Genomic DNA, 26,299 nt, shown 5'->3' with positions numbered 1-26,299 from the left:
GTTGTGAAGACCTCACTACCCTCTGGAGAGCCTTACGGTTGTGGGCGGAGCAGTTTCCGTACCGGGCGGTGATACAGCCCGACAGGATGCTCTCGATTGTGCATCTGTAGAAGTTTATTAGTGCTTTTGGTGACAAGCCAAATTTCTTCAGCCTCCTGAGGTTGAAGAGGCGCTGCTGCGCTTTCTTCACGACGCTGCTGCGCCTTCTTCACGACGCTGTCTGTGTGGGTGGACCAATTCAGTTTGTCCGTGATGTGTACGCCGAGGAACTTAAAACGTACTACCCTCTCCACTACTGTCCGGTCAATGTGGACAGCGGGGTGCTCCCTCTGCTGTTTCCTGAAGTCCACAATCATCTCCTTTGTTTTGTTGACGTTGAGTGTGAGGTTATTTTCCTGACACCACACTCCGTGGGCCCTCACCTCCTCCCTGTAGGCCGTCTCGTTGTTGTTGGTAATCAAGCCTACCACTGTAGTGTCGTCCACAAACTTGATGATTGAGTTGGAGGCGTGCATGACCACGCAGTCGTGGGTGAACAGGGAGTACAGGAGAGGGCTCAGAACGCACCCTTGTGTGGCCCCAGTGTTTAGGATCAGCGGGGTGGAGATGTTGTTACCTACCCTCACCACCTGGGGGCGGCCCGTCAGGAAGTCCAGTACCCAGTTGCACAGGGTGGGGTCGAGACCCAGGGTCTCGAGCTTGATGATGAGTTTGGAGGGTACTATGGTGTTAAATGCTGAGCTGAGCTGTCGATGAACAGCATTCTCACATAGGTATTCCTCTTGTCCAGATGGGTTAGGGCAGTGTGAGGTGTGGTTGTGATTGCGTCGACTGTGGACCTATTTGGGCGGTAAGCAAATTGGAGTGGGTCTAGGGTGTCAGGTAGGGTGGAGGATATATGGTCCTTGACTAGTCTCTCAAAGCACTTCATGATGACAGAAGTGAGTGCTACGGGGTGGTAGTCGTTTAGCTCAGTTACCTTAGCTTTCTTGGGAACGGGCAATGGTGGCCCTCTTGAAGCATGTGGGAACAGCAGACTGGGATAAGGATTGATTGAATATGTCCGTAAACACACCAGCCAGCTGGTCTGCGCATGCTCTGAGGACGCTGCTGGGGGTGCCATCTGGACCTAAATGTTTTACTCACGTTGGCTGCAGTGAAGGAGAGTCCTCAGGTTTTGGTTGCGGGCCGTGTTAGTGGCACTGTATTGTCCTCAAAGCGGGCAAAAAAGTTATTTAGTCTGTCTTCGGGAGCAAGCCATCCTGGTCTGCGACCGGGCTGGTTTTCTTTTTTTGTTGTCTGTGATTGACTGTAGACCCTGTCACATACCTCTTGTGTCTGAGCCGTTGAATTGCGACTCTACTTTGTCTCTATACTGACGCTTAGCTTGTTTGATTGCCTTGCAGAGGGAATAGCTACACTGTTTGTATTCGGTCATGTTTCCGGTCACCTTGCCCTGGTTAAAAGCAGTGGTTCGCGCTTTGTTTCACGGGAATGCTGCCATCAATCCACGGTTTCTGGTTTGGGAATGTTTTAATTGTTGGGCGCCAACCCAGACAGGATGACCACATCAGTGACTCAACCCACTCAGGTGACGCACCCCCTCCAGGGACGGCATGAGAGAGCCCCAGTAAAGCCAGTGACTCAGCCCCTGTAATAGGGTTAGAGGCAGAGAATCCCAGTGGAAAGAGGGGAACCGGCCAGGCAGAGACAGCAAGAGCGGTTCGTTGCTCCAGAGCCTTTCCGTTCACCCTCCCACTCCTGGGCCAGACTACACTCAATCATATGACCCACTGAAGAGATGAGTCTTCAGTAGAGACTTAAAGGTTGAGACCGAGTTTGCGTCTCTGACATGGGTAGGCAGACCGTTCCATAAAAATGGAGCTCTATAGGAGAAAGCCCTGCCTCCAGCTGTTTGCTTAAAAATTCTAGGGACAATTAGGAGGCCTGCGTCTTGTGACCGTAGCGTACGTGTAGGTATGTACGGCAGGACCAAATCAGAGAGATAGATAGGAGCAAGCCCATGTAATGCTTTGTAGGTTAGCAGTAAAACCTTGAAATCAGCCCTTGCTTTGACAGGAAGCCAGTGTAGAGAGGCTAGCACTGGAGTAATATGATCACATTTTTTGGTTCTAGTCAGGATTCTAGCAGCCGTATTTAGCACTAACTGAAGTTTATTTAGTGCTTTATCCGGGTAGCCGGAAAGTAGAGCATTGCAGTAGTCTAACCTGGAAGTGACAAAAGCATGGATTAATTTTTCTGCATCATTTTTGGACAGAAAGTTTCTGATTTTTGCAATGTTACGTAGATGGAAAAAAGCTGTCCTTGAAATGGTCTTGATATGTTCTTCAAAAGAGAGATCAGGGTCCAGAGTAACGCCGAGGTCCTTCACAGTTTTATTTGAGACGACTGTACAACCATTAAGATTAATTGTCAGATTCAACAGAAGATCTCTTTGTTTCTTGGGACCTAGAACAAGCATCTCTGTTTTGTCCGAGTTTAAAAGTAGAAAGTTTGCAGCCATCCACTTCCTTATGTCTGAAACACATTCTTCTAGCAAGGGCAATTTTGGGGCTTCACCATGTTTAATTGAAATGTACAGCTGTGTGTCATCCGCATAGCAGTGAAAGTTAACATTATGTTTTCGAATAACATCCCCAAGAGGTAAAATATATAGTGAAAACAATAGTGGTCCTAAAACGGAACCTTGAGGAACACCGAAATTTACAGTTGATTTGTCAGAGGACAAACCATTCACAGAGACAAACTGATATCTTTCCGACAGATAAGATCTAAACCAGGCCAGAACTTGTCCGTGTAGACCAATTTGGGTTTCCAATCTCTCCAAAAGAATGTGGTGATCAATGGTATCAAAAGCAGCACTAAGGTCTAGGAGCACGAGGACAGATGCAGAGCCTCGGTCCGATGCCATTAAAATGTCATTTACCACCTTCACAAGTGCCGTCTCAGTGCTATGATGGGGTCTAAAACCAGACTGAAGCATTTCGTATACATTGTTTGTCTTCAGGAAGGCAGTGAGTTGCTGCGCAACAGCCTTTTCTAAAATTTTTGAGAGGAATGGAAGATTCGATATAGGCCGATAGTTTTTTATATTTTCTGGGTCATGGTTGGGCTTTTTCAAGAGAGGCTTTATTACTGCCACTTTTAGTGAGTTTGGTACACATCCGGTGGATAGAGAGCCGTTTATTATGTTCAACATAGGAGGGCCAAGCACAGGAAGCAGCTCTTTCAGTAGTTTAGTTGGAATAGGGTCCAGTATGCAGCTTGAAGGTTTAGAGGCCATGATTATTTTCATCATTGTGTCAAGAGATATAGTACTAAAACACTTGAGCGTCTCTCTTGATCCTAGGTCCTGGCAGAGTTGTGCAGACTCAGGACAACTGAGCTTTGAAGGAATACGCAGATTTAAGGAGGAGTCCGTAATTTGCTTTCTAATAATCATCATCTTTTCCTCAAAGAAGTTCATGAATTTATCACTGCTAAAGTGAAAGTCATCCTCTCTTGGGGAATGCTGCTTTTTAGTTAGCTTTGCGACAGTATCAAAAAGGAATTTTGGATTGTTCCTATTTTCCTCAATTAAGTTAGAAAAATAGGATGATCGAGCAGCAGTAAGGGCTCTTCGGTACTGCACAGTACTGTCTTTCCAAGCTAGTCGGAAGACTTCCAGTTTGGTGTGGCGCCATTTCCGTTCCAATTTTCTGGAAGCTTGCTTCAGAGCATATGCCCCCGCCCCTCTTCTTACCAGAAAGATGTTAGTTTCTGTCGGCGCGATGCGTGAAGAAACCAGCTGGCTGCACCGATTCCGTTAGCGTCTCTCGAGTGAGCCATGTTTCCGTGTAGCAAAGAACGTTACAGTCTCTGATGTCTCTCTGGAATGCTACCCTCTTCTGATTTCATCAACCTTGTTGTCAAGAGACTGGACATTGGCGAGTAGTATGCTAGGGAGTGGTGCGCGATGTGCCCGTCTCCGGAGCCTGACCAGAAGACCGCTTTGTTTTCCTCTTTTACGACGTCGTTGTTTTGGGTCGCAGGCTGGGATCCTTTCCGTTGTCCTGGGTGGAAGGCAGAACACAGGATACGCTTCGCGAAAGTCATATTCCTGGTCGTACTGATGGTGAGTTGGCGTTGCTCTTATATTCAGTAGTTCTTCCCGACTGTATGTAATAAAACCTTAGATTACCTGGGGTACCAATGTAAGGAATAACACGGGGGAAAAACAAATACTGCATAGTTTCCTAGGAATGCGAAGCGAGGCGGCCATCTCTGTCGGCGCACTTGGTCATCTAGCCAGCCATATCGGTGGTTCCCCAGAGGGGGCGATGAGAGTAGCGTAATACGATGGTTTGAGCAGAGTAACAGGATGGTCCTACTTAAATTCACTTTCGAATACACTTTACTTAGAAAAGCTAATCAGCCGTACAAGTGAGTGCATGTTTTTCTGGTCGAATTTTTATTTTTTTTACACATCATTATACAGTTTGCTCAAAATGGGCATTTCCGGCATGCTGGTATGCTCCCTAACCTCCCTCCGGGCAATAACTACTATAAGTTCTCTTATAGCTTCTCAAGTCACCTCCCTCTCTTAACAAAAACACTTTCCTAATTTTTCATATTACATGTACAACGCAGAGTCTGGAAACTTCATCTATGGAGTGGGGTATACTTTCCAAGTTACAGTATTTCCTTTATAATATTTTTAATGACATCACAAAATAACGAACAAAATGACATTAGTGTTCTATAGATTCCCCATGTTCTGTGTTATAAATATTGTTCCAGTATTTGTTTTTGAATGTGTTAGAGCTTCAGCGGGATAAAGTCTGTTGAAACAAAGCACATTTCTTTGGTGAATCTTGAGAGCGTAGGGCTGAATCTTCTCCTTTGATTTTACAACAGGATGTGTGTTGTTAACCCCCACTAGTTCTTTCATTCCAAATTTAGGGTGAGAGGGGGTCTGATTGAAGTTATTAATTGCAAACCTGATCTGACCGATTTGGATTCTCGTGGACAGTCATGACAGCCCTCTGCTGGACTTCAGAGTAGGAATGTTGATAATGATTCAGTTTTGCCTTGTCATAATGGAAGAGGGGATACCTGATACTAGATCAGCACTCTGAGATGTTTAGTAAATACGGGTTCACAAGGACTCTCTCAATCCTAACTCTAAGAATGTTCTTGAGCAGTGTATTATAATCTTAAAGGAATATTCATTCAAAGAGAGGAGGGACTCTCCTTTCTAAAGAATCATTAAGACTTACATCCAGTTTGAGGGGGTAGGTATCTCTCCTCTCTCTCCTCTCTCTCTCTCTCCCTCTGCTGTATGTGAGTCACGTTTCTGGCTGGAGGGATTCTCTGTGGATTAGATGACTGTGTACAGAAGTCAGGCCACAAGGAAGGAAGGCTAGAGGAGAGCTGGATTATAATCCCAGTCGGTCTATCTGTCAATTGGTTGGGGCTGGGAGTAAGGTTTATATTACAGTAGACATCAGTCAGGTTGATATTATAGTAAACGTCAGTCAGGTTGATATTACAGTAGACAAGTTGATATTACAGTAGATATCAGTCAGGTTGATATTACAGTAGACAAGTTGATATTACAGTAGACATCAGTTTGAGTTGAGTTTATTTTTATTTTTACAGGGACAGTGCACATTAATCAACGTTTCAGTAAAAGTGCCGGTTTTAGCCAGCCGGCTAATTTTCAACCGCAGTCCCTGGGCAGGTTATTAAAAACAATTACAATATAGACAATAGCAGCATAGAACAAGCAAGACATAGCAACATAGGACAAGCAAGACATAGCATACAGACAGAGCAACATAGGACAAGCAAGACGTAGCATACAGACAGAGCAACATAGGACAAGCAAGACGTAGCATACAGACAGAGCAACATAAAACAAAAAGCAGCAAGACAAAATTCATAAAAGTAACAAAGTGTTTCCACACCTCACAAGCTACAGACAACATGGAAAGCGGCAACACACAGCTAGGGACCATGTTCACAAATCTGATTTACCTTTAGCCATGTCTTCAAGCATTTTGTGAAAGTGTGATATGTGGTGCAGTTATGTGTGTCTGATGGCAGTGTATTCCAGACATGGGAAGCTCTCACAGAGAATGCAGATTTACTAAAGGTGCTTTTCCTTAGGGGAACTATACAGTCACCTCTCATGGCAGACCTTGTGGATCTGCTGCCATATGTCTGGGTTTTCTGTTTAACAAAAATGTTGAGTGGAGGGGGAGCCAGGCCATTAAGGATCTTGAATACAAGACATGCGTCGGTGTATTGCACAAGATTTTCCCAACTCAAGAGCTCATGCTTTCTAAGGATGTGACAATGATGATGGCTATTGGGCTTCCTATCAAGCACTTTGAGAGCCTGTTTGTAGACAGACTGAATAGGTTTTAATGTTGTACAGCAAGCTTGGGTCCAACTAGTCAAGCAGGATGTTAAGTGGGGGAGTATCATAGATTTGAAGTACAGTTTTGCTACCTCTGTAGTCAAACAATTTCGTATAAATCGGAAATTAGCTAGGTTGAATTTGGTTATTTGAATTACCTTTTTCACATGCTTTTTAAAAGAGAGGTTGGAATCAAGTATGATGCCAAGGTACTTAAAATCGGATACCACCTGGAGCTTCTCCCCTGACACATAGACATCTGGCTCAGTAACATCTGTTGCCCTCTTTGTGAAGAACATGCAAACAGTTTTTTTCACATTGAGATGCAAACATGAGTCACTGAGCCACTTTGTAACCTGGACCATTACAGTAGTGAGTTCTTGTGCAGCTTGTTGTTTGCTCTTTGCATGCACATATATCACTGTATCATCTGCATACATTTGAACTTCAGACCCAGTACAGACAGAAGGCAGATCATTAATGTACAGGCTGAACAGGAGGGGCCCCAGTATTGACCCTTGGGGCACGCCCACATCATAGCTACGAGTGGGCGACAGCTCATTGCTCACTCTGACACACTGAGTTCTGCCTTCAAGGTATGATTTCATCCATCTCAAGGCATCAGGGGAAAAGTTGAACTTGGACAATTTTGTGATGAGAATCTCATGGTTAACAGTATCAAAAGCCTTCCTTATGTCCAGAAACACAGCCCCAACAGCACCCCCTTTGTCCATCTTGGACTTCACATTTTCCAGAAAAAAGCAGTTGGCCGTTTCTGTGGAGTGTTTCGCTCTGAAGTCAAACTGCATGGAGTGTAATGTGAAGGGGCTGTTGTTGAGGTGGGCAATCAGTTGTTCTGCTACACACTTTTCAACAACCTTTGACATATATTAGTATTAGTATACTAATGGGCCTGTAGTTACTCACGTCAGCAGGGTCGCCTGATTTAAAGATGGCCGACTTCCATACCCTTGGAAACACACCGAGACCAATAGATGTGTTGGTGACCTTAGTAATGGGGCCAATGAGTGACTCTTTGTAGTTTTTAAGAAAGGTAGAGTCCATCCCAAACACATCTTTGGCTTTAGAGTTCTTTAGTGAGCTAATCACCTTGTTCACCTTTGACTCAGAAACCTCCCTTATGATGAAGACAGGTTGAGTGTCATTCACTAGCACTGAGCCCAAGAAACAAGTGGAGGGGTTCTGTGTCAGTACCCTGACAGAGTCAATAAAGTCAGGTTGATATTATAGTAGACAGGTTGATATTACAGTAGACAGGTTGATATTATAGTAGACAGGTTGATATTACAGTAGACGTCAGTCAGGTTGATATTACAGTAGACATCAGTCAGGTTGATATTACAGTAGACATCAGTCAGGTTGATATTACAGTAGACAAGTTGATATTACAGTAGACATCAGTCAGGTTGATATTACAGTAGACAAGTTGATATTACAGTAGACATCAGTCAGGTTGATTTTACAGTAGACATCAGTCAGGTTGATATTACAGTAGACAGGTTGATATTACAGTAGACAGGTTGATATTACAGTAGACATCAGTCAGGTTGATATTACAGTAGACAAGTTGATATTACAGTAGACATCAGTCAGGTTGATATTACAGTAGACAGGTTGATATTACAGTAGATGTCAGTCAGGTTGATATTACAGTATACGTCAGTCAGGTTGATATTACAATAGACAAGTTGATATTACAGTAGACATCAGTCAGGTTGATATTACAGTAGACAGGTTGATATTACAGTATACGTCAGTCAGGTTGATATTACAGTAGACATCAGTCAGGTTGATATTACAGGACACTATGTTCTCTTAGTCACTTTGTTTGACGCCAGCTCTGTTAGGTGGTGAAAGATGCTCAGATCCAATTAGCGGAAGCTCTTTTTCAATCTATCCATTAGGTAAAGGAAAATAGTTTAGTCACGGAACCTAGATTTAAATGAAGGGCTTCGCACCTCTGTCTGACAGTCTAGGTTGTATTCGGCCTAGTGTTGCTGCTTTAGCCCTACCGAGCCCTACTCCTGAGTGTTGTCTTATGTAATACTCCAGGTGTCAAGGTCTGCCCATGCCTTACCCCATTCTATAGCTTCTTTAATCTATAGGCCTATCAGGTCAGCGTTAGTTATTAAGGCCTGGTTGTGAACCTCCGTGGTTTGTGCCTCTGACAGGTTGCAGCAGAGACCCAATTCTTGGCGTTAAATGAGACTCCAGCCAGGTGTGAGGAGACTCCCAGAGAGGAGGAGGGGCCACGAGTGATCCCAACTCCGCCGGGGCCCGCCCCCACCCCGAGCCACTCCCACCAGAAGGAGCACGCAGAAGATCAAAGACTACAGTTGCTGGTAAGAACAGGCACATTAATATCACACACACACACACACATTATATCCGCACTCACCTCACACAGTATACAACCCTGTCACGGCTAGCTATACTGACACACACACCTCTTGTTGGAGACTTGGCTGAAATGGCATTGCTAATTGGACTAGTGCAGTCTTGTAAGTCTACTGCTGAATATCGAGTGCTGGCTAAACCAGTTATGATATAATGGTTGCTTGTGGTCTGAAGGATGGCTTTATCAATGCATGAAGATAAACCAGGTGTTAATGCTATGGACAGACAATGGTGAGAAAACAAATCAGGTCAAGGGTCCAGCTCTTTTTTTTTTTAATGATCAATATTGTCTTCCTGGGCCTGTGTCGTCACTGTAGAGGACACGCCCACATGTGTGGCGATGGAGGCTGAAATAAGCAGATTTCTCTGTCTGTTGCTGGGAGACGGTGGCGCAGCCTAACTGACTATGTAAACTGCATTTAGAATAAAATAAGAATGTTAAGCTTGGTAAAACCTTGTAACCATGTCAGAGGTCAATGTGGAATTAAGGACTTACATTTTATGTTGGATCCGGAACAGATTGATCGTGATTCGTGCAGACACTTTTTGGCAAATACAAAAAACGATATGATAATATGCTTTGGCATCTGATTAACAGGACAGGACATGGTATCATAGACATGCATGGTACTCTAGTCGGATAGGCCTCTGATTTGTCTTTTCTCACAGAACAGAGTACATGTGCATGAGGATGTTACGGTCTGATGTCAAATAGGCTTTTCACATTTATGAATTTACGAAACAACACAAACGATAATAACAACACTAAAAGCTCCTACTTCAACCACAGCGTTCTGATTTCAGTGGGGCAGGTATGGAGTTGGATAAGGATGTTTCTGATGTCTAGGCCTGGTCTCTGTAACGTGACATGATATGGAGTTGTTTAAGGATGTTTCTGATGTCTAGGCCTGGTCTCTGTAACCTGACATGATATGGAGTTGTTTAAGGATGTTTCTGATGTCTAGGCCTGGTCTCTGTAACGTGACATGATATGGAGTTGTTTAAGGATGTTTCTGATGTCTAGGCCTGGTCTCTGTAACGTGACATGATATGGAGTTGTTTAAGGATGTTTCTGATGTCTAGGCCTGGTCTCTGTAACGTGACATGATATGGAGTTGTTTAAGGATGTTTCTGATGTCTAGGCCTGGTCTCTGTAACGTGACATGATATGGAGCAGGTGTATAGTTGGATAAGGATCTGTAACGTGACATGGTATGGAGTTGTTTAAGGATGTTTCTGATGCTCAGGCCTGGTGTCTCTGTAACGTGACATTATATGAGTTGTATAAGGATGTTTCTGATGTCTAGGCCTGGTCTCTGTAACGTGAACGTGACATGATAAGGATGGAGGCCTGGCTGTAACGTGACATGATATGGAGTTGTTTAAGGATGTTTCTGGTCTAGGACATGAAATGGAGTTGGATAAGGATGTTTCTCTAGGCCTGGTCTCTGTAACGTGACATGGTATGGAGTTGGATAAGGATGTTTCTGATGTCTAGTAAGGATGTTTCTGATGTCTAGGCCTGGTCTCTGATGATATGGAGTTGTTTAAGTTTCTGATGTCTAGGCCTGGTCTCTGTAACGTGACTGATGATGACATGATATGGAGTTGGATAAGGATGTTTCTCAGGCCTGTCTGGTCTCTGTAACGTGGTGGCGTCTTGTTTCAGGAATGTGAGCTGAGCAAGAAGAGAAAAGAATGTGAAAACTTGGAACATGAAGTTAGGAAGAGACAGAAGGGATGTCTGGATTTGGTAAGGGTCCCTCGTCCCATCAGCTGCCTGTTAACTACTGTACTCAAGGTGCTCCTCTCAGTGGGCCAGGTGCTGGTGAGAAATTCCTCTGCAATTGAATGAGTGAAACCGTGTCAGCCAGATGAAGGTTCCATTCATTCTATTCCAGGCGTTACACTGAGCCCGGCCTCAGATTTATTAAAGTGGCACCCCAGCCTCCACTGATTGCAACAGTATAGTTATCGCTGTACTACGGTGTAGTTACTAAAGCTATTCCCTCTGACAGGAGAGCCAGCTTGAGGATGAGCGAGGCAAAAATGCGCATCTAGAGGAGGAGGCAGATCTCCTCAGGAGGAAGGCACAGCTGCTCGATCAGGTCAGTCTCTATTCAAATCTTTTATATTCTATGCCATTCTATTCCATTTTATTATATTCTTTGAGGCCCTCGTAGGCTTAGTGTTGTTTTTATGACAGAATGAATGTACATTATGGTTGAAATGGAACCCTCAACGGTCTTCTCTGTCATGACCCTTCAGTAGACTGGAAGGGCTTCTGCTTTATGTGTCTGTCCTTCCTCCTGGTCTTGAGGAATGACAGTACTCATGTCCAGTGTCTCTACCGCTCCCTCTCTCTCTTCTCTCACTCTCTCTCTCTCCCCACCCCATCCCTCTCTCTCTCCCCACCCTCCTCTCTCTCCCCCCGCCCCCCACCCCATCTCTCTCCCCCCGCCCCCCCATCCCTCTCTCTCTCTCTCCACCCTTCTCTCTCTCTCCCCGCCCTCCACCCCATCCCTCTCGCTCAGACCTGGGTTGAGAATGAGGAGCTGAGAGAACACCTCTCTGAAGTGACCGCTCAACGTGATTCAGGTCTCAAGGAGAACCAGAGACTCCGTGTCAAACTGGAGAACCTGGAGCAGGTCCTAAAGGTACAGGCTGATCTCTAGTGTAGAGCAGGTCCTAAAGGTACAGGCTGGTCTCTAGTGTAGAGCAGGTCCTAAAGGTACAGGCTGGTCTCTAGTGTAGAGCAGGTCCTAAAGGTACAGGCTGATCTCTAGTGTAGAGCAGGTCCTAAAGGTACAGGCTGATCTCTAGTGTAGAGCAGGTCCTAAAGGTACAGGCTGATCTCTAGTGTAGAGCAGGTCCTAAAGGTACAGGCTGATCTCTAGTGTAGAGCAGGTCCTAAAGGTACAGGCTGATCTCTAGTGTAGAGCAGGTCCTAAAGGTACAGGCTGATCTCTAGTGTAGACCAGGTCCTAAAGGTACAGGCTGATCTCTAGTGTAGAGCAGGTCCTAAAGGTACAGGCTGATCTCTAGTGTAGAGCAGGTCCTAAAGGTACAGGCTGATCTCTAGTGTAGAGCAGGTCCTAAAGGTACAGGCTGATCTCTAGTGTAGAGCAGGTCCTAAAGGTACAGGCTGATCTCTAGTGTAGAGCAGGTCCTAAAGGTACAGGCTGATCTCTAGTATTTTGTTGCCACACTTCCAAGTTGTGTTGACTCCCCAGGGCCAGGTTCACTTTGACTACAGATATAGTAGTGTTGCTAGGCTGTGGCGGTCATGACATTTAGTCAAACGGTAACTAGCATACAAATGACCGCCTGTCTCACAGTATTTTCTCCCCAATTTCGTGATATCCAGTCTTTTCCCATCGCTGCAACTCCCGTACGAACTCGGGAGAGTTCCATGCGTCCTCCAAAACACAACCCTGCCAAGCCACTCTTCTTCTTGACACACTGCTCGCTTAACCCAGAAGCCAGCCGCACCAATGTGTCAGAAGAAACACCGGGTCACGGCCAACTGCGACACAGCCGGGGATTAAAACAGGGTCTGTAGTGACCCCTCTAGCACTGAGATGCAGTGCCTTAGACCGCTGTGATACAGCCTGGAATCGAACCAGGGTCTGTAGTGACGCCTCTAGCACTGAGATGCAGTGCCTTAGACCGCTGTGATACAGCCTGGAATCGAACCAGGGTCTGTAGCGACGCCTCTAGCACTGAGATGTAGTGCCTTAGACCGCTGTGATACAGCCTGGAATCGAACCAGGGTCTGTAGTGACGCCTCTAGCACTGAGATGTAGTGCCTTAGACCGCTGTGATACAGCCTGGAATCGAACCAGGGTCTGTAGTGACGCCTCTAGCACTGAGATGCAGTGCCTTAGACCGCTGTGATACAGCCTGGAATCGAACCAGGGTCTGTAGTGACGCCTCTAGCACTGAGATGCAGTGCCTTAGACCGCTGCGCCACTGGGGAGGCCTCACTTTTTTAAATTTGATTTATATCATATTTTTCTCGAATGATTGCCAAGTGAATGCGCACATGGAACGGCTATTCTGTGTTGAGTGTAAATGTGTCCGTGACCGAGTGTGTAAACTATAGAGTAATTATGTAAACTCTGTGTTTGTTACATTAAATTGATTTCTCCTTTGATGCTTGCAGCATATGCGAGAGGTCGCCGAGCGCAGGCAGCAGCTGGAACTGGAACATGAGCAGGCACTGGCTATCCTCAAGTTCAAACAGAATGACATCAAACGACTACAGCGGGTGAGACGACCACACATTGCCTCTGGTCCTCTGGAGCTCAGTTGGTAGAGTGTCTGCTAAATGGCATACATTACTGTCCTCTCTCTCCCCTGCCTCCTAAACAAGAACCACTGCCCAGCCAAATCCTGTCCTCTCTCTCCCCTGCCTCCTACACAAGAACCACTGCCCGGCCAAATCCTGTCCTCTCTCTCCCCTGCCTCCGACACAAGAACCACTGCCTGGCCAAATCCTGTCCTCTCTCTCCCCTGCCTCCTAAACAAGAACCACTGCCCGGCCAAATCCTGTCCTCTCTCTCCCCTGCCTCCGACACAAGAACCACTGCCCGGCCAAATCGTGTCCTCTCTCTCCCCTGCCTCCGACACAAGAACCACTGCCCAGCCAAATCCTGTCCTCTCTCTACCCTGCCACCGACACAAGAACCACTGCCCGGCCAAATCCTGTCCTCTCTCTCCCCTGCCTCCTAAACAAGAACCACTGCCCGGCCAAATCCTGTCCTCTCTCTCCCCTGCCTCCGACACAAGAACCACTGCCCGGCCAAATCGTGTCCTCTCTCTCCCCTGCCTCCGACACAAGAACCACTGCCCAGCCAAATCCTGTCCTCTCTCTACCCTGCCACCGACACAAGAACCACTGCCCGGCCAAATCCTGTCCTCTCTCTCCCCTGCCTCCGACACAAGAACCACTGCCCAGCCAAATCCTGTCCTCTCTCTCCCCTGCCTCCGACACAAGAACCACTGCCCAGCCAAATCCTGTCCTCTCTCTCCCCTGCCTCCTACACAAGAACCACTGCCCAGCCAAATCCTGTCCTCTCTCTACCCTGCCTCCGACACAAGAACCACTGCCCAGCCAAATCCTGTCCTCTCTCTCCCCTGCCTCCTAAACAAGAACCACTGCCCAGCCAACAAATCCTTTCTTAAATATAAGGCCATGCGCTATACAACCAGAACATCCAAGGAACCCTGTTCCCAGAAATCATTAAGCAAGATCCAATCACCTCAAATTACATTTTTCGACTTCACTTTAATTATGTGTATCAAAGACTTTGTCCAGTAGGGGGTAGCTGGGTGCAAAGTTTGTTGGTTAGTTCTGTAGGGAACTTTTATGAGGGATTAGATGTGAACTAAGTAACTGAAGAGTGCATTGAATTACACTTTGTGAGTAGAATTATTAAATAAATAGTGCTTATCTTTCCATTCAACAGGCGGAGTTTTTTGCCAAGAGGGAGCATGAGGGAGTGGTACAGATGCTGGAGGTAAGTCTGATCTGGTTGTTGTAGTTCTGTGGTGCTGAGGTCTGGTTTTTGTAGTTCTGTTGTGCTGAGGTCTGGTTGTTGTAGTTCTGTGGTGCTGAGGTCTGGTTGTTGTAGTTCTGTGGTGCTGAGGTCAGGTTGTTGTAGTTCTGTGGTGCTGAGGTCTGGTTGTTGTAGTTCTGTGGTGCTGAGTTCAGTTGTTGTAGTTCTGTGGTGCTGAGGCCTGGTTGTTGTAGTTCTGTGGTGCTGAGTTCGGTTGTTGTAGTTCTGTGGTGCTGAGGTCTGGTTGTTGTAGTTCTGTGGTGCTGAGGTCTGGTTGTTGTAGTTCTGTGGTGCTGAGGTCTGGTTGTTGTAGTTCTGTGGTGCTGAGGTCTGGTTGTTGTAGTTCTGTGGTGCTGAGGTCTGGTTGTTGTAGTTCTGTGGTGCTGAGTTCAGTTGTTGTAGTTCTGTGGTGCTGAGGTCTGGTTGTTGTAGTTCTGTGGTGCTGAGGTCTGGTTGTTGTAGTTCTGTGGTGCTGAGGTCTGGTTGTTGTAGTTCTGTGGTGCTGAGTTCGGTTGTTGTAGTTCTGTGGTGCTGAGTTCGGTTGTTGTAGTTCTGTGGTGCTGAGGCCTGGTTGTTGTAGTTCTGTGGTGCTGAGGTCTGGTTGTTGTAGTTCTGTGGTGCTGAGGCCTGGTTGTAGTGATCACAATATCATTGCCAAATCTAGGAAAACCAAAGTTCCAAAGGCTGGGCCTAATATAGTGTATAAGAGGTCTTACAATAATTTGTGTAGTAATACCTATGTTGTTGATGTAAAGAATATGTGTTGGTCCGTGGTGTGTAATGAGGAGCAACCAGACGCTGCTGGTCTGTGGTGTGTAATGAGGAGGAACCAGACGCTGCTGGTCTGTGGTGTGTAATGAGGAGCAACCAGACTCTGCTGGTCTGTGGTGTGTAATGAGGAGCAACCAGACGCTGCTGGTCTGTGGTGTGTAATGAGGAGCAACCAGACGCTGCTGGTCTGTGGTGTGTAATGAGGAGCAACCAGACGCTGCTGGTCTGTGGTGTGTAATGAGGAGAAACCAGACGCTGCTGGTCTGTGGTGTGTAATGAGGAGCAACCAGACGCTGCTGGTCTGTGGTGTGTAATGAGGAGCAACCAGACGCTGCTGGTCTGTGGTGTGTAATGAGGAGCAACCAGACGCTGCTGGTCTGTGGTGTGTAATGAGGAGCAACCAGACGCTGCTGGTCTGTGGTGTGTAATGAGGAGCAACCAGACGCTGCTGGTCTGTGGTGTGTAATGAGGAGAAACCAGACGCTGCTGGTCTGTGGTGTGTAATGAGGAGCAACCAGACGCTGCTGGTCTGTGGTGTGTAATGAGGAGCAACCAGACGCTGCTGGTCTGTGGTGTGTAATGAGGAGCAACCAGACGCTTCTTGTCTGTGGTGTGTAATGAGGAGCAACCAGACGCTGCTGGTCTGTGGTGTGTAATGAGGAGCAACCAGACGCTGCTGGTCTGTGGTGTGTAATGAGGAGCAACCAGACGCTGCTGGTCTGTGGTGTGTAATGAGGAGCAACCAGACGCTGCTGGTCTGTGGTGTGTAATGAGGAGCAACCAGACGCTGCTGGTCTGTGGTGTGTAATGAGGAGCAACCAGACGCTTCTTGTCTGTGGTGTGTAATGAGGAGCAACCAGACGCTGCTGGTCTGTGGTGTGTAATGAGGAGCAACCAGACGCTGCTGGTCTGTGGTGTGTAATGAGGAGCAACCAGACGCTGCTGGTCTGTGGTGTGTAATGAGGAGCAACCAGACGCTGCTGGTCTGTGGTGTGTAATGAGGAGCAACCAGACGCTGCACTTGGCACATTTATAACATTGATTATTCCAGTTACTAATAAGCACTAATGTTGGCTAATGCGACTGAGGTGAAGCAGCTCTCTTGCGGGTAACGTGTCAATATTCAATATGTTGATACAACAGCAGCTAAGATGGGTAGAAGTTTGTCTATAATAAAGCGCTGCTCTGCCTTTTCAACAACACTATCCACAAGGCAGGTCCTACAGAGCCTAGTTTTGTCACACCTGGACTTCAGTTGTGTGGTCAGGTGCCACAAAGAGGTACCTCTGAAAATTACAATTGGCTCAGAACAGGGCTGCATGGCTGGTCCTTAAATATACACTGAGAGCTAATATTATCATGTAAATCGTTCGTAGCTCAAAGTGGAGGAGAGATTGACTTCCTCACTACTTGTTTTTGTAAGAAGTGTTGACATGTTGAATGCACCAAGCTGTCTGTTTAAACTACTGGCACACAGCTCAGATACCCATCCATACCCTACAAGACATGCCACCAGAGGTCTGTTTAAACTACTGGCACACAGCTCAGACACCCATCCATACCCTACAAGACATGCCACCAGAGGTCTGTTTAAACTACTAGCACACAGCTCAGATACCCATCCATACCCTACAAGACATGCCACCAGAGGTCTGTTTAAACTACTAGCACACAGCTCAGATACCCATCCATACCCCACAAAGACATGCCACCAGAGGTCTGTTTAAACTACTAGCACACAGCTCAGACACCCATTCATACCCCACAAGACATGCCACCAGAGGTCTTTTTAAACTACTAACACACAGCTCAGACACGCATCCATACTCCACAAGACATGCCACCAGAGGTCTGTTTAAACTACTAGCACACAGCTCAGACACCCATCCATACCCCACAAGACATGCCACCAGAGGTCTCTTCACAATCCTCAAGTCCAGAACAGACTATGGGAGGTGCACAGTACAACACAGAGCCATGACTACATGGAACTCTATTCCACAGTACTACATAGAGCCATGACTACATGGAACTCTATTCCACATCAGGTAACTGATGCAAGTAGTAGAATCAGATTTAAAAACAGATACAAATACACCTTATGGAACAGTGGGGACTGGGAAGAGATACACACACAGGAACAGACATGCATACACACGCACTCTATACACACACATACATTGTTGTATGGTGGTTTTATAAATTTTGTATTGTAGATATGTAGTGGTGTAATAATGTTATATGATGCAAAAAAGTGTTTGGTTGATGAGTGCCTTAAAATGTTTGGACCCCAGGAAGAGTAGCTGCTGCCTTGGCAGGAACTAATGGGGATCCATAATAAACCCCAGGAAGAGTAGCTGCTGCCTTGGCAGGAACTAATGGGGATCCCTAATAAACCTCAGGAAGAGTAGCTGCTGCCTTGGCAGGAACTAATGGGGATCCATAATAAACCCCAGGAAGAGTAGCTGCTGCCTTGGCAGGAACTAATGGGGATCCATAATAAACCCCAGGAATAGTAGCTGCTGCCTTGGCAGGAACTAATGGGGATCCCTAATAAACCTCAGGAAGAGTAGCTGCTGCCTTGGCAGGAACTAATGGGGGTCCATAATAAACCCCAGGAAGAGTAGCTGCTGCCTTGGCAGGAACTAATGGGGATCCATAATAAATACAAATACAAAATAATATATAGTATACAGCCATAATGTTGGCTAACGAGATTGAGGTGAAGTAGCTCTCTCGCAAGTAACGTGTCAATATTTGTCCAAGCCACAATAACTAGTAGAAGTCACTTTCTGTCTCTCCCCAGAGAAGTCAGGGGTGAAGTGTGGTAGTTTAGAGTCTGTCGGTGTGGATCTAGGAAGGCACACATAGGCACATGAGAAGTAACGCTCTGATTAGATGGAGCTACATCATTGACTTTTCATACAGATATGTCTCATCACCCCAACACACACACACTATCATCACCCCAACACACACACACTATCATCACCCCAACACACACACACACTATCATCACCCCAACACACACACACACTATCATCACCCCAACACACACACACACTATCATCACCCCAACACACACACACACTATCATCACCCCAACACACACACACACTATCATCACCCCAACACACACACACACACACTATCATCACCCCAACACACACACACTTCCCTTAGTGGCTGATGCAGTGTGAATACCTTATCAGTCCTTGATGTAGTTTACACCCCTGTCAGCATAGAGACGTTATTATATCACCAACCTGCCCTCGTGTTGTACTAGCTAGCACTTACCTGACGGCTGGATAATATGACAGTTGGCAGTTTTAACAGATGTCTGTTATGCTAGCTACCTTCCTTGGCAAGTTTATTTATGCTTATATGCTGAGACTGTGTTTTTAGTGTACTTTTGAACATATAGGGAACCCACATGGCCCATGACAACTATATTTAATTCATATTAAGACTTACAATATTATTGTTTGTCAGGATCACTGGCTCAGTTTAAATCCTCATCCTGCTGATTGGCTCCCAAAGACATAACGATAAAAGAACATTCAACAGCCTGATTATCTTAATGAATGGCTTATTTTGTGTGTGTGTGTGTGTGTGTGTGTGTGTGTGTGTGTGTGTGTGTGTGTGTGTGTGTGTGTGTGTGTGTGTGTGTGTGTGTGTGTGTGTGTGTGTGTGTGTGTGTGTGTGTGTGTGTGTGTGTGTGTGTGTGTGTGTGTGTGTGTGTGTAAATATTCTATTCTAGGACTTGATTCAGCGTGTATTGCAGAGGGCGTTTTCTACAGTGCCGTTACTCTCCTGATTGGTTGGAATTGCTCATTAACTATTCCTCCTACTGTCTCTCTCGATCCTTCTCGCTTCCTCTTTCTCTCAAAACGAAAAAAACAACGCTTGTAAAAGCCCGCTCTCTCTTTTCAGAGGAGAGAAGTTTGGTACGGAGGACAGAGAGAGACATGCTAGAGAGATCATAGAAACAGACAAGATAGAAGTTTGGTACGGAGGACAGAGAGAGACAATGCTTGAGAGATCAGAGAAACAGACAGGATAGATACTGTATCTATCTCTAGCATTTACAGACACAGCCTTCTCTCTGAGAACCTGGACTCTGATTGTGTGATTTTTAGCCAATTAACCATGCGTTCTTTCCTCAACTCACCGTTTCACAAGCATGAGTTTGTTTTTAAAGTGCTTTTTCTGTTGTGCTTTGTGTTCTTTATTTTCCTGCTAACCAGACTACATTGGACTCCATGCAGGTACCAGCAACAACCTCAACCACCCCGTTCCCAACCTCAACCACCCCGTTCCCAACCTCAACCACCCCGTTCCCAACCTCAACCACCCCGTTCCCAAACCTCAACTATCCCGTTCCCAAACCTCAACTATCCCGTTCCCAACCTCAACCATCCCGTTCCCAACCTCAACCACCCCGTTCCCAACCTCAACCACCCCGTTCCCAACCTAGACCACCATGATCCCAACCTCAACCACCCCGTTCCCAACTTCTACAAACCCATAGACACAGGTGTCAGTGCAGCAAGTTAGCGGCTCATTAGTTTTAGAATGAAGGACAAATGTAAACGTCAGCGCCGGTGATAGCCTGATGGTAGTTGTTTCTAGGGAGGTATTTATGGAAAGGCAAAGATGGCCTCTAATGTTCTCTAGCTACAGTGGAGGTGGTCTATAATGTTGTAGCAGGCTTTGACTACAGCGTGAGCATGCTGATTTGTGCTCTCTGTAAGGCGACAGGCTCCAGACAGGTTTAGTACTGTACTATGTGCCTTTTCCTACACAGCTGTGTGTTTCAATCAGTTACATACAGGCCTAGTGTTAATTTTGTCCATTTTAAATAATCCCTTTGTGTGGACACAGAGAGTTCCTTTGATTCCGGCTTTTGTGTGTGTGTGTGTGTGTGTGTGTGTGTGTGTGTGTGTGTGTGTGTGTGTGTGTGTGTGTGTGTGTGTGTGTGTGTGTGTGTGTGTGTGTGTGTGTGCGCGAGCAGTGTGTGCGTGTGTACGCGAGCAGTGTGTGTGTGTGTTTATGTGTGTGGTGGGGGGGTTCAGGCCTATTGCTGGACTACAAGCAGTTTGTGTGTGTATGCATGTCTGCGCGAGCAGCATGTGTGTTTGTGTGTGTATGCATGTCTGCGTGAGCAGTGTGTGTGTGTGTGTGTGAAAAAGCCCGGGGCCGAGTGACTCTGCTGCTAGATTAGAGTGTATCTATGGCACGGACTCCAGTACCCCGCTGGGCTGAGTGCACGGAACCTTGGTCATAGGAGAATTGGCTTGGGATTTAAGCTCAGGGTGTTAAGATAGAGTTAGCCTGCTTTCTTAGGCAGTCGAGCTTTGACCCTAACATAGTGGGGCTTCTCTGTCTCCTCTCTCCTCACTATATCTATTGTCTTTCTCTCATCTCAAAGTAGTTTAACCCAGTCTCTCTATTGGGAGCTTGATCTGTTTTACAGTGAGCAGCACAGTGACTCAAATCTCGTAAGAGAATGGGAAATTCTATTCACATTCTGTGTAGTCAGTTGGATCTACTTGCTGTCTGTCCCCATTTGACTTGGTTCATGCTAGCAGTCATTTGGTACACGCTTTGCTTGGTGTTTGGTTTGACAGGTTTGACAGGAAGCTGTGTTAAGACGTGTGTGTGTGTGTGTGTGTGTCAGTGCGCTCGCTTGTGTCTGTTTCATGTAGCTGCAGGCCCCTGTCACATCAGTACCAGGAAACTCCCACCACAACAAGAAGCGAAACCAGCCACTTATAGAAACTTACTGGGGTCTGACGCTAAACCCCGTAGAGAGTTCTGTACACCCTATAGAGAGTTCTGTACACCCTGTAGAGCATTCTGTACACCCTGTAGAGCATTCTATAAACCCTGTAGAGCATTCTGTACACCCTGTAGAGCATTCTGTACACCCTGTAGAGCATTCTGTACACCCTGTAAAGCATTCTATAAACCCTGTAGAGCATTCTGTACACCCTGTAGAGAGTTCTGTAAACCCTGTAGAGCATTCTGTACACCCTGTAGAGCATTCTATAAACCCTGTAGAGCATTCTATAAACCCTGTAGAGCATTCTGAACACCCTGTAGAGCATTCTATAAACCCTGTAGAGCATTCTGTAATCCCTGTAGAGCATTCTATAATCCCTGTAGAGCATTCTATAAATCCTGTAGAGCATTCTATAAACCCTGTAGAGCATTCTATAAACCCTGTAGAGCATTCTGAAAACCCTGTAGAGCATTCTATAATCCCTGTAGAGCATTCCATAAACCCTGTAGAGCATTCTGTAAACCCTGTAGAGCATTCTGTAATCCCTGTAGAGCATTCTGTAAACCCTGTAGAGCATTCTGTACACCCTGTAGAGCATTCTATAAACCCTGTAGAGCATTCTGTAAACCCTGTAGAGCATTCTGTACACCCTGTAGAGCATTATATAAACCCTGTAGAGCATTCTGTAAACCCTGTAGAGCATTCTATTAACCCTGTAGAGCATTCTGTAAACCCTGTAGAGCATTCTATAAACCCTGTAGAGCATTCTATAAACCCTGTAGAGCATTCTATAAACCCTGTAGAGCATTCTGTAAACCCTGTAGAGCATTCTATAAACCCTGTAGAGCATTCTGTAAACCCTGTAGAGCATTCTGTAAACCCTGTAGAGCATTCTATAAACCCTGTAGAGCATTCTATAATCCCTGTAGAGCATTCTATAATCCCTGTAGAGCATTCTATAAACCCTGTAGAGCATTCTATAAACCCTGTAGAGCATTATGTAAACCCTGTAGAGCATTCTATAATCCCTGTAGAGCATTCTGTAAACCCTGTAGAGCATTCTGTAAACCCTGTTGAGCATTCTATAACCCCTGTAGAGCATTCTGTAATCCCTGTAGAGCATTCTGTACACCCTGTAGAGCATTCTATAAACCCTGTAGAGCATTCTGTACACCCTGTAGAGCATTCTATAATCCCTGTAGAGCATTCTGTACACCCTGTAGAGCGTTCTATAAACCCTGTAGAGCATTCTATAAACCCTGTAGAGCATTCTGTAAACCCTGTAGAGCATTCTATAAACCCTGTAGAGCATTCTGTAAACCCTGTAGAGCATTCTGTAAACCCTGTAGAGCATTCTATAAACCCTGTAGAGCATTCTATAATCCCTGTAGAGCATTCTATAAACCCTGTAGAGCATTATGTAAACCCTGTAGAGCATTCTATAATCCCTGTAGAGCATTCTGTAAACCCTGTAGAGCATTCTGTAAACCCTGTTGAGCATTCTATAACCCCTGTAGAGCATTCTGTAATCCCTGTAGAGCATTCTGTACACCCTGTAGAGCATTCTATAAACCCTGTAGAGCATTCTGTACACCCTGTAGAGCATTCTATAATCCCTGTAGAGCATTCTGTACACCCTGTAGAGCGTTCTATAAACCCTGTAGAGCATTCTATAAACCCTGTAGAGCATTCTGTAAACCCTGTAGAGCATTCTATAAACCCTGTAGAGCATTCTGTAAACCCTGTAGAGCATTCTGTAAACCCTGTAGAGCATTCTATAAACCCTGTAGAGCATTCTATAATCCCTGTAGAGCATTCTATAAACCCTGTAGAGCATTCTATAAACCCTGTAGAGCATTATGTAAACCCTGTAGAGCATTCTATAATCCCTGTAGAGCATTCTGTAAACCCTGTAGAGCATTCTATAACCCCTGTAGAGCATTCTGTAATCCCTGTAGAGCATTCTGTACACCCTGTAGAGCATTCTATAAACCCTGTAGAGCATTCTATAAACCCTGTAGAGCATTCTATAAACCCTGTAGAGCATTCTATAAACCCTGTAGAGCATTCTGTACACCCTGTAGAGCATTCTATAAACCCTGTAGAGCATTCTATAAACCCTGTAGAGCATTATGTAAACCCTGTAGAGCATTCTGTAAACCCTGTAGAGCATTCTGTACACCCTGTAGAGCATTCTATAAACCCTGTAGAGCATTCTGTAAACCCTGTAGAGCATTCTGTACACCCTGTAGAGCATTCTATAAACCCTGTAGAGCATTCTGTAAACCCTGTAGAGCATTCTATTAACCCTGTAGAGCATTCTGTAAACCCTGTAGAGCATTCTATAAACCCTGTAGAGCAGAGCATTCTATAAACCCTGTAGAGCATTCTGTAAACCCTGTAGAGCATTCTATAAACCCTGTAGAGCATTCTGTAAACCCTGTAGAGCATTCTGTAAACCCTGTAGAGCATTCTATAAACCCTGTAGAGCATTCTATAATCCCTGTAGAGCATTCTATAATCCCTGTAGAGCATTCTATAAACCCTGTAGAGCATTCTATAAACCCTGTAGAGCATTATGTAAACCCTGTAGAGCATTCTATAATCCCTGTAGAGCATTCTGTAAACCCTGTAGAGCATTCTGTAAACCCTGTTGAGCATTCTATAACCCCTGTAGAGCATTCTGTAATCCCTGTAGAGCATTCTGTACACCCTGTAGAGCATTCTATAAACCCTGTAGAGCATTCTGTACACCCTGTAGAGCATTCTATAATCCCTGTAGAGCATTCTGTACACCCTGTAGAGCGTTCTATAAACCCTGTAGAGCATTCTATAAACCCTGTAGAGCATTCTGTAAACCCTGTAGAGCATTCTATAAACCCTGTAGAGCATTCTGTAAACCCTGTAGAGCATTCTGTAAACCCTGTAGAGCATTCTATAAACCCTGTAGAGCATTCTATAATCCCTGTAGAGCATTCTATAAACCCTGTAGAGCATTATGTAAACCCTGTAGAGCATTCTATAATCCCTGTAGAGCATTCTGTAAACCCTGTAGAGCATTCTGTAAACCCTGTTGAGCATTCTATAACCCCTGTAGAGCATTCTGTAATCCCTGTAGAGCATTCTGTACACCCTGTAGAGCATTCTATAAACCCTGTAGAGCATTCTGTACACCCTGTAGAGCATTCTATAATCCCTGTAGAGCATTCTGTACACCCTGTAGAGCGTTCTATAAACCCTGTAGAGCATTCTATAAACCCTGTAGAGCATTCTGTAAACCCTGTAGAGCATTCTATAAACCCTGTAGAGCATTCTGTAAACCCTGTAGAGCATTCTGTAAACCCTGTAGAGCATTCTATAAACCCTGTAGAGCATTCTATAATCCCTGTAGAGCATTCTATAAACCCTGTAGAGCATTCTATAAACCCTGTTGAGCATTATGTAAACCCTGTAGAGCATTCTATAATCCCTGTAGAGCATTCTGTAAACCCTGTAGAGCATTCTATAACCCCTGTAGAGCATTCTGTAATCCCTGTAGAGCATTCTGTACACCCTGTAGAGCATTCTATAAACCCTGTAGAGCATTCTATAATCCCTGTAGAGCATTCTATAATCCCTGTAGAGCATTCTGTACACCCTGTAGAGCGTTCTATAAACCCTGTAGAGCATTCTGTACACCCTGTAGAGCATTCTATAAACCCTGTAGAGCATTCATTCTGTAGAGTGTTCTGACTCAGCTGTGGCTATGTAATGGCTTTGCTAGAGTGACTGTGAGCGCTGCACGACCACGCGGCAAACTACACTAGCTACACTTCAGATTCTGTTTGTCACCTTACCCATAAAACCAACACCTCCTACTTAGGCCTTGAAACCTGTTACTCACCCTCCACCCTCCTTTTCCTACCTTTTTTGTCTTTTTAATTACATTTTTTACAAATTATTGTAATTGTAAGTGAGTGTTTGCATGTTATAATCAGGGGTTGGAACTGTTTCCAGAAAATAACAGACATTTTCAAGAAGCAGAATCAGAGCTTGGAACAAAGTGTTCTATACTGTTCCAAAACAGAACCGTTATTTTAAAACCATGGAAACCGGTTAATATTTATTTTTTTACGTTCAAGCATTTTCTTTCAGTCCACAAAAAAAATCTACAGGGCACCTAGGCAAAGCCCTCCCTCTGTCAATCAGAAACTTCCTCCAGTGTCTGCCTGCCAGCTGAACAGCTTTGCCAGTGTTTGTGGGTGTAGGCTGTAGCCCCTCCCCCTTCGAAGCGTAGCTGTAGCCCCTACCCCTTCGAAGCGTAGCTGTAGCCCCTCCTCCTCTGAAGCTTAGCTGTAGCCCCTCCCCCTCTGAAGTGTAGCTGTAGCCCCTCCCCCTCTGAAGTGTAGCTGTAGCCCCTCCCCCCTCCGAAGCGTAGCTGTAGCCCCTCCTCTGAAGCGTAGCTGTAGCCCCTCCCCCCTCCGAAGCGTAGCCCTTCCCCCCTCCGAAGCGTAGCCCCTCCCCCCTCCGAAGCGTAGCCCCTCCCCCCTCGAAGTGTAGCCCCTCCCCCCTCCAAAGCGTAGCTGTAGCCCCTCCCCCTCCGAAGCGTAGCTGTAGCCCCTCCCCCTCCGAAGCGTAGCTGTAGCCCCTCCTCTGAAGCGTAGCTGTAGCCCCTCCCCCCTCCGAAGCGTAGCCCTTCCCCCCTCCGAAGCGTAGCCCTTCCCCCCTCCGAAGCGTAGCCCCTCCCCCCTCGAAGTGTAGCCCCTCCCCCCTCCAAAGCGTAGCTGTAGCCTCTCCCCCTCCGAAGCGTAGCTGTAGCCTCTCCCCCTCCGAAGCGTAGCTGTAGCCCCTCCCTCCTCTGAAGCGTAGCTGTAGCCCCTCCTCTGAAGCGTAGCTGTAGCCCCTCCCCCCTCCAAAGCGTAGCCCTTCCCCCCTCCGAAGCGTAGCCCTTCCCCCCCTCCGAAGCGTAGCCCCTCCCCCCTCCAAAGCGTAGCTGTAGCCCCTCCCCCTCCAAAGCGTAGCTGTAGCCCCTCCCCCTCCGAAGCGTAGCTGTAGCCCCTCCCCCTCCGAAGCGTAGCTGTAGCCCCTCCTCTGAAGCGTAGCTGTAGCCCCTCCCCCCTCCGAATCGTAGCCCTTCCCCCCTCCGAAGCGTAGCCCCTCCCCCCTCGAAGTGTAGCCCCTCCCCCCTCCAAAGCGTAGCTGTAGCCCCTCCCCCTCCGAAGCGTAGCTGTAGCCTCTCCCCCTCCGAAGCGTAGCTGTAGCCCCTCCCTCCTCTGAAGCGTAGCTGTAGCCCCTCCTCTGAAGCGTAGCTGTAGCCCCTCCCCCCTCCAAAGCGTAGCCCTTCCCCCCTCCGAAGCGTAG

At 46.3% G+C, this 26,299-nt stretch overlaps 1 protein-coding gene across 1 annotated transcript in view; it reads left to right on the top strand.

Moving 5' to 3' along the window:
* The window catches only part of LOC139419808 (peripheral-type benzodiazepine receptor-associated protein 1-like), a 193,532-nt gene that overhangs the window by 108,183 nt on the left and 59,050 nt on the right, over positions 1-26,299 (top strand). The window contains exons 6-12 of the mRNA XM_071169793.1: positions 8,617-8,787; positions 10,512-10,595; positions 10,861-10,950; positions 11,377-11,499; positions 13,008-13,112; positions 14,314-14,364; positions 19,422-19,442. Of these exons, the coding sequence (XP_071025894.1) occupies positions 8,617-8,787; positions 10,512-10,595; positions 10,861-10,950; positions 11,377-11,499; positions 13,008-13,112; positions 14,314-14,364; positions 19,422-19,442 (645 nt within the window). The remainder of the gene's footprint in view (positions 1-8,616; positions 8,788-10,511; positions 10,596-10,860; positions 10,951-11,376; positions 11,500-13,007; positions 13,113-14,313; positions 14,365-19,421; positions 19,443-26,299) is intronic.

The sequence above is a fragment of the Oncorhynchus clarkii genome, chromosome 10 (genome assembly GCF_045791955.1).
Source record: "Oncorhynchus clarkii lewisi isolate Uvic-CL-2024 chromosome 10, UVic_Ocla_1.0, whole genome shotgun sequence".
NCBI classification, from domain to species: Eukaryota; Metazoa; Chordata; class Actinopteri; order Salmoniformes; family Salmonidae; genus Oncorhynchus; species Oncorhynchus clarkii.
The sequence above is the reverse complement of the archived record's forward strand: the minus strand, read 5'-3'. Positions and strand labels throughout refer to the sequence as shown.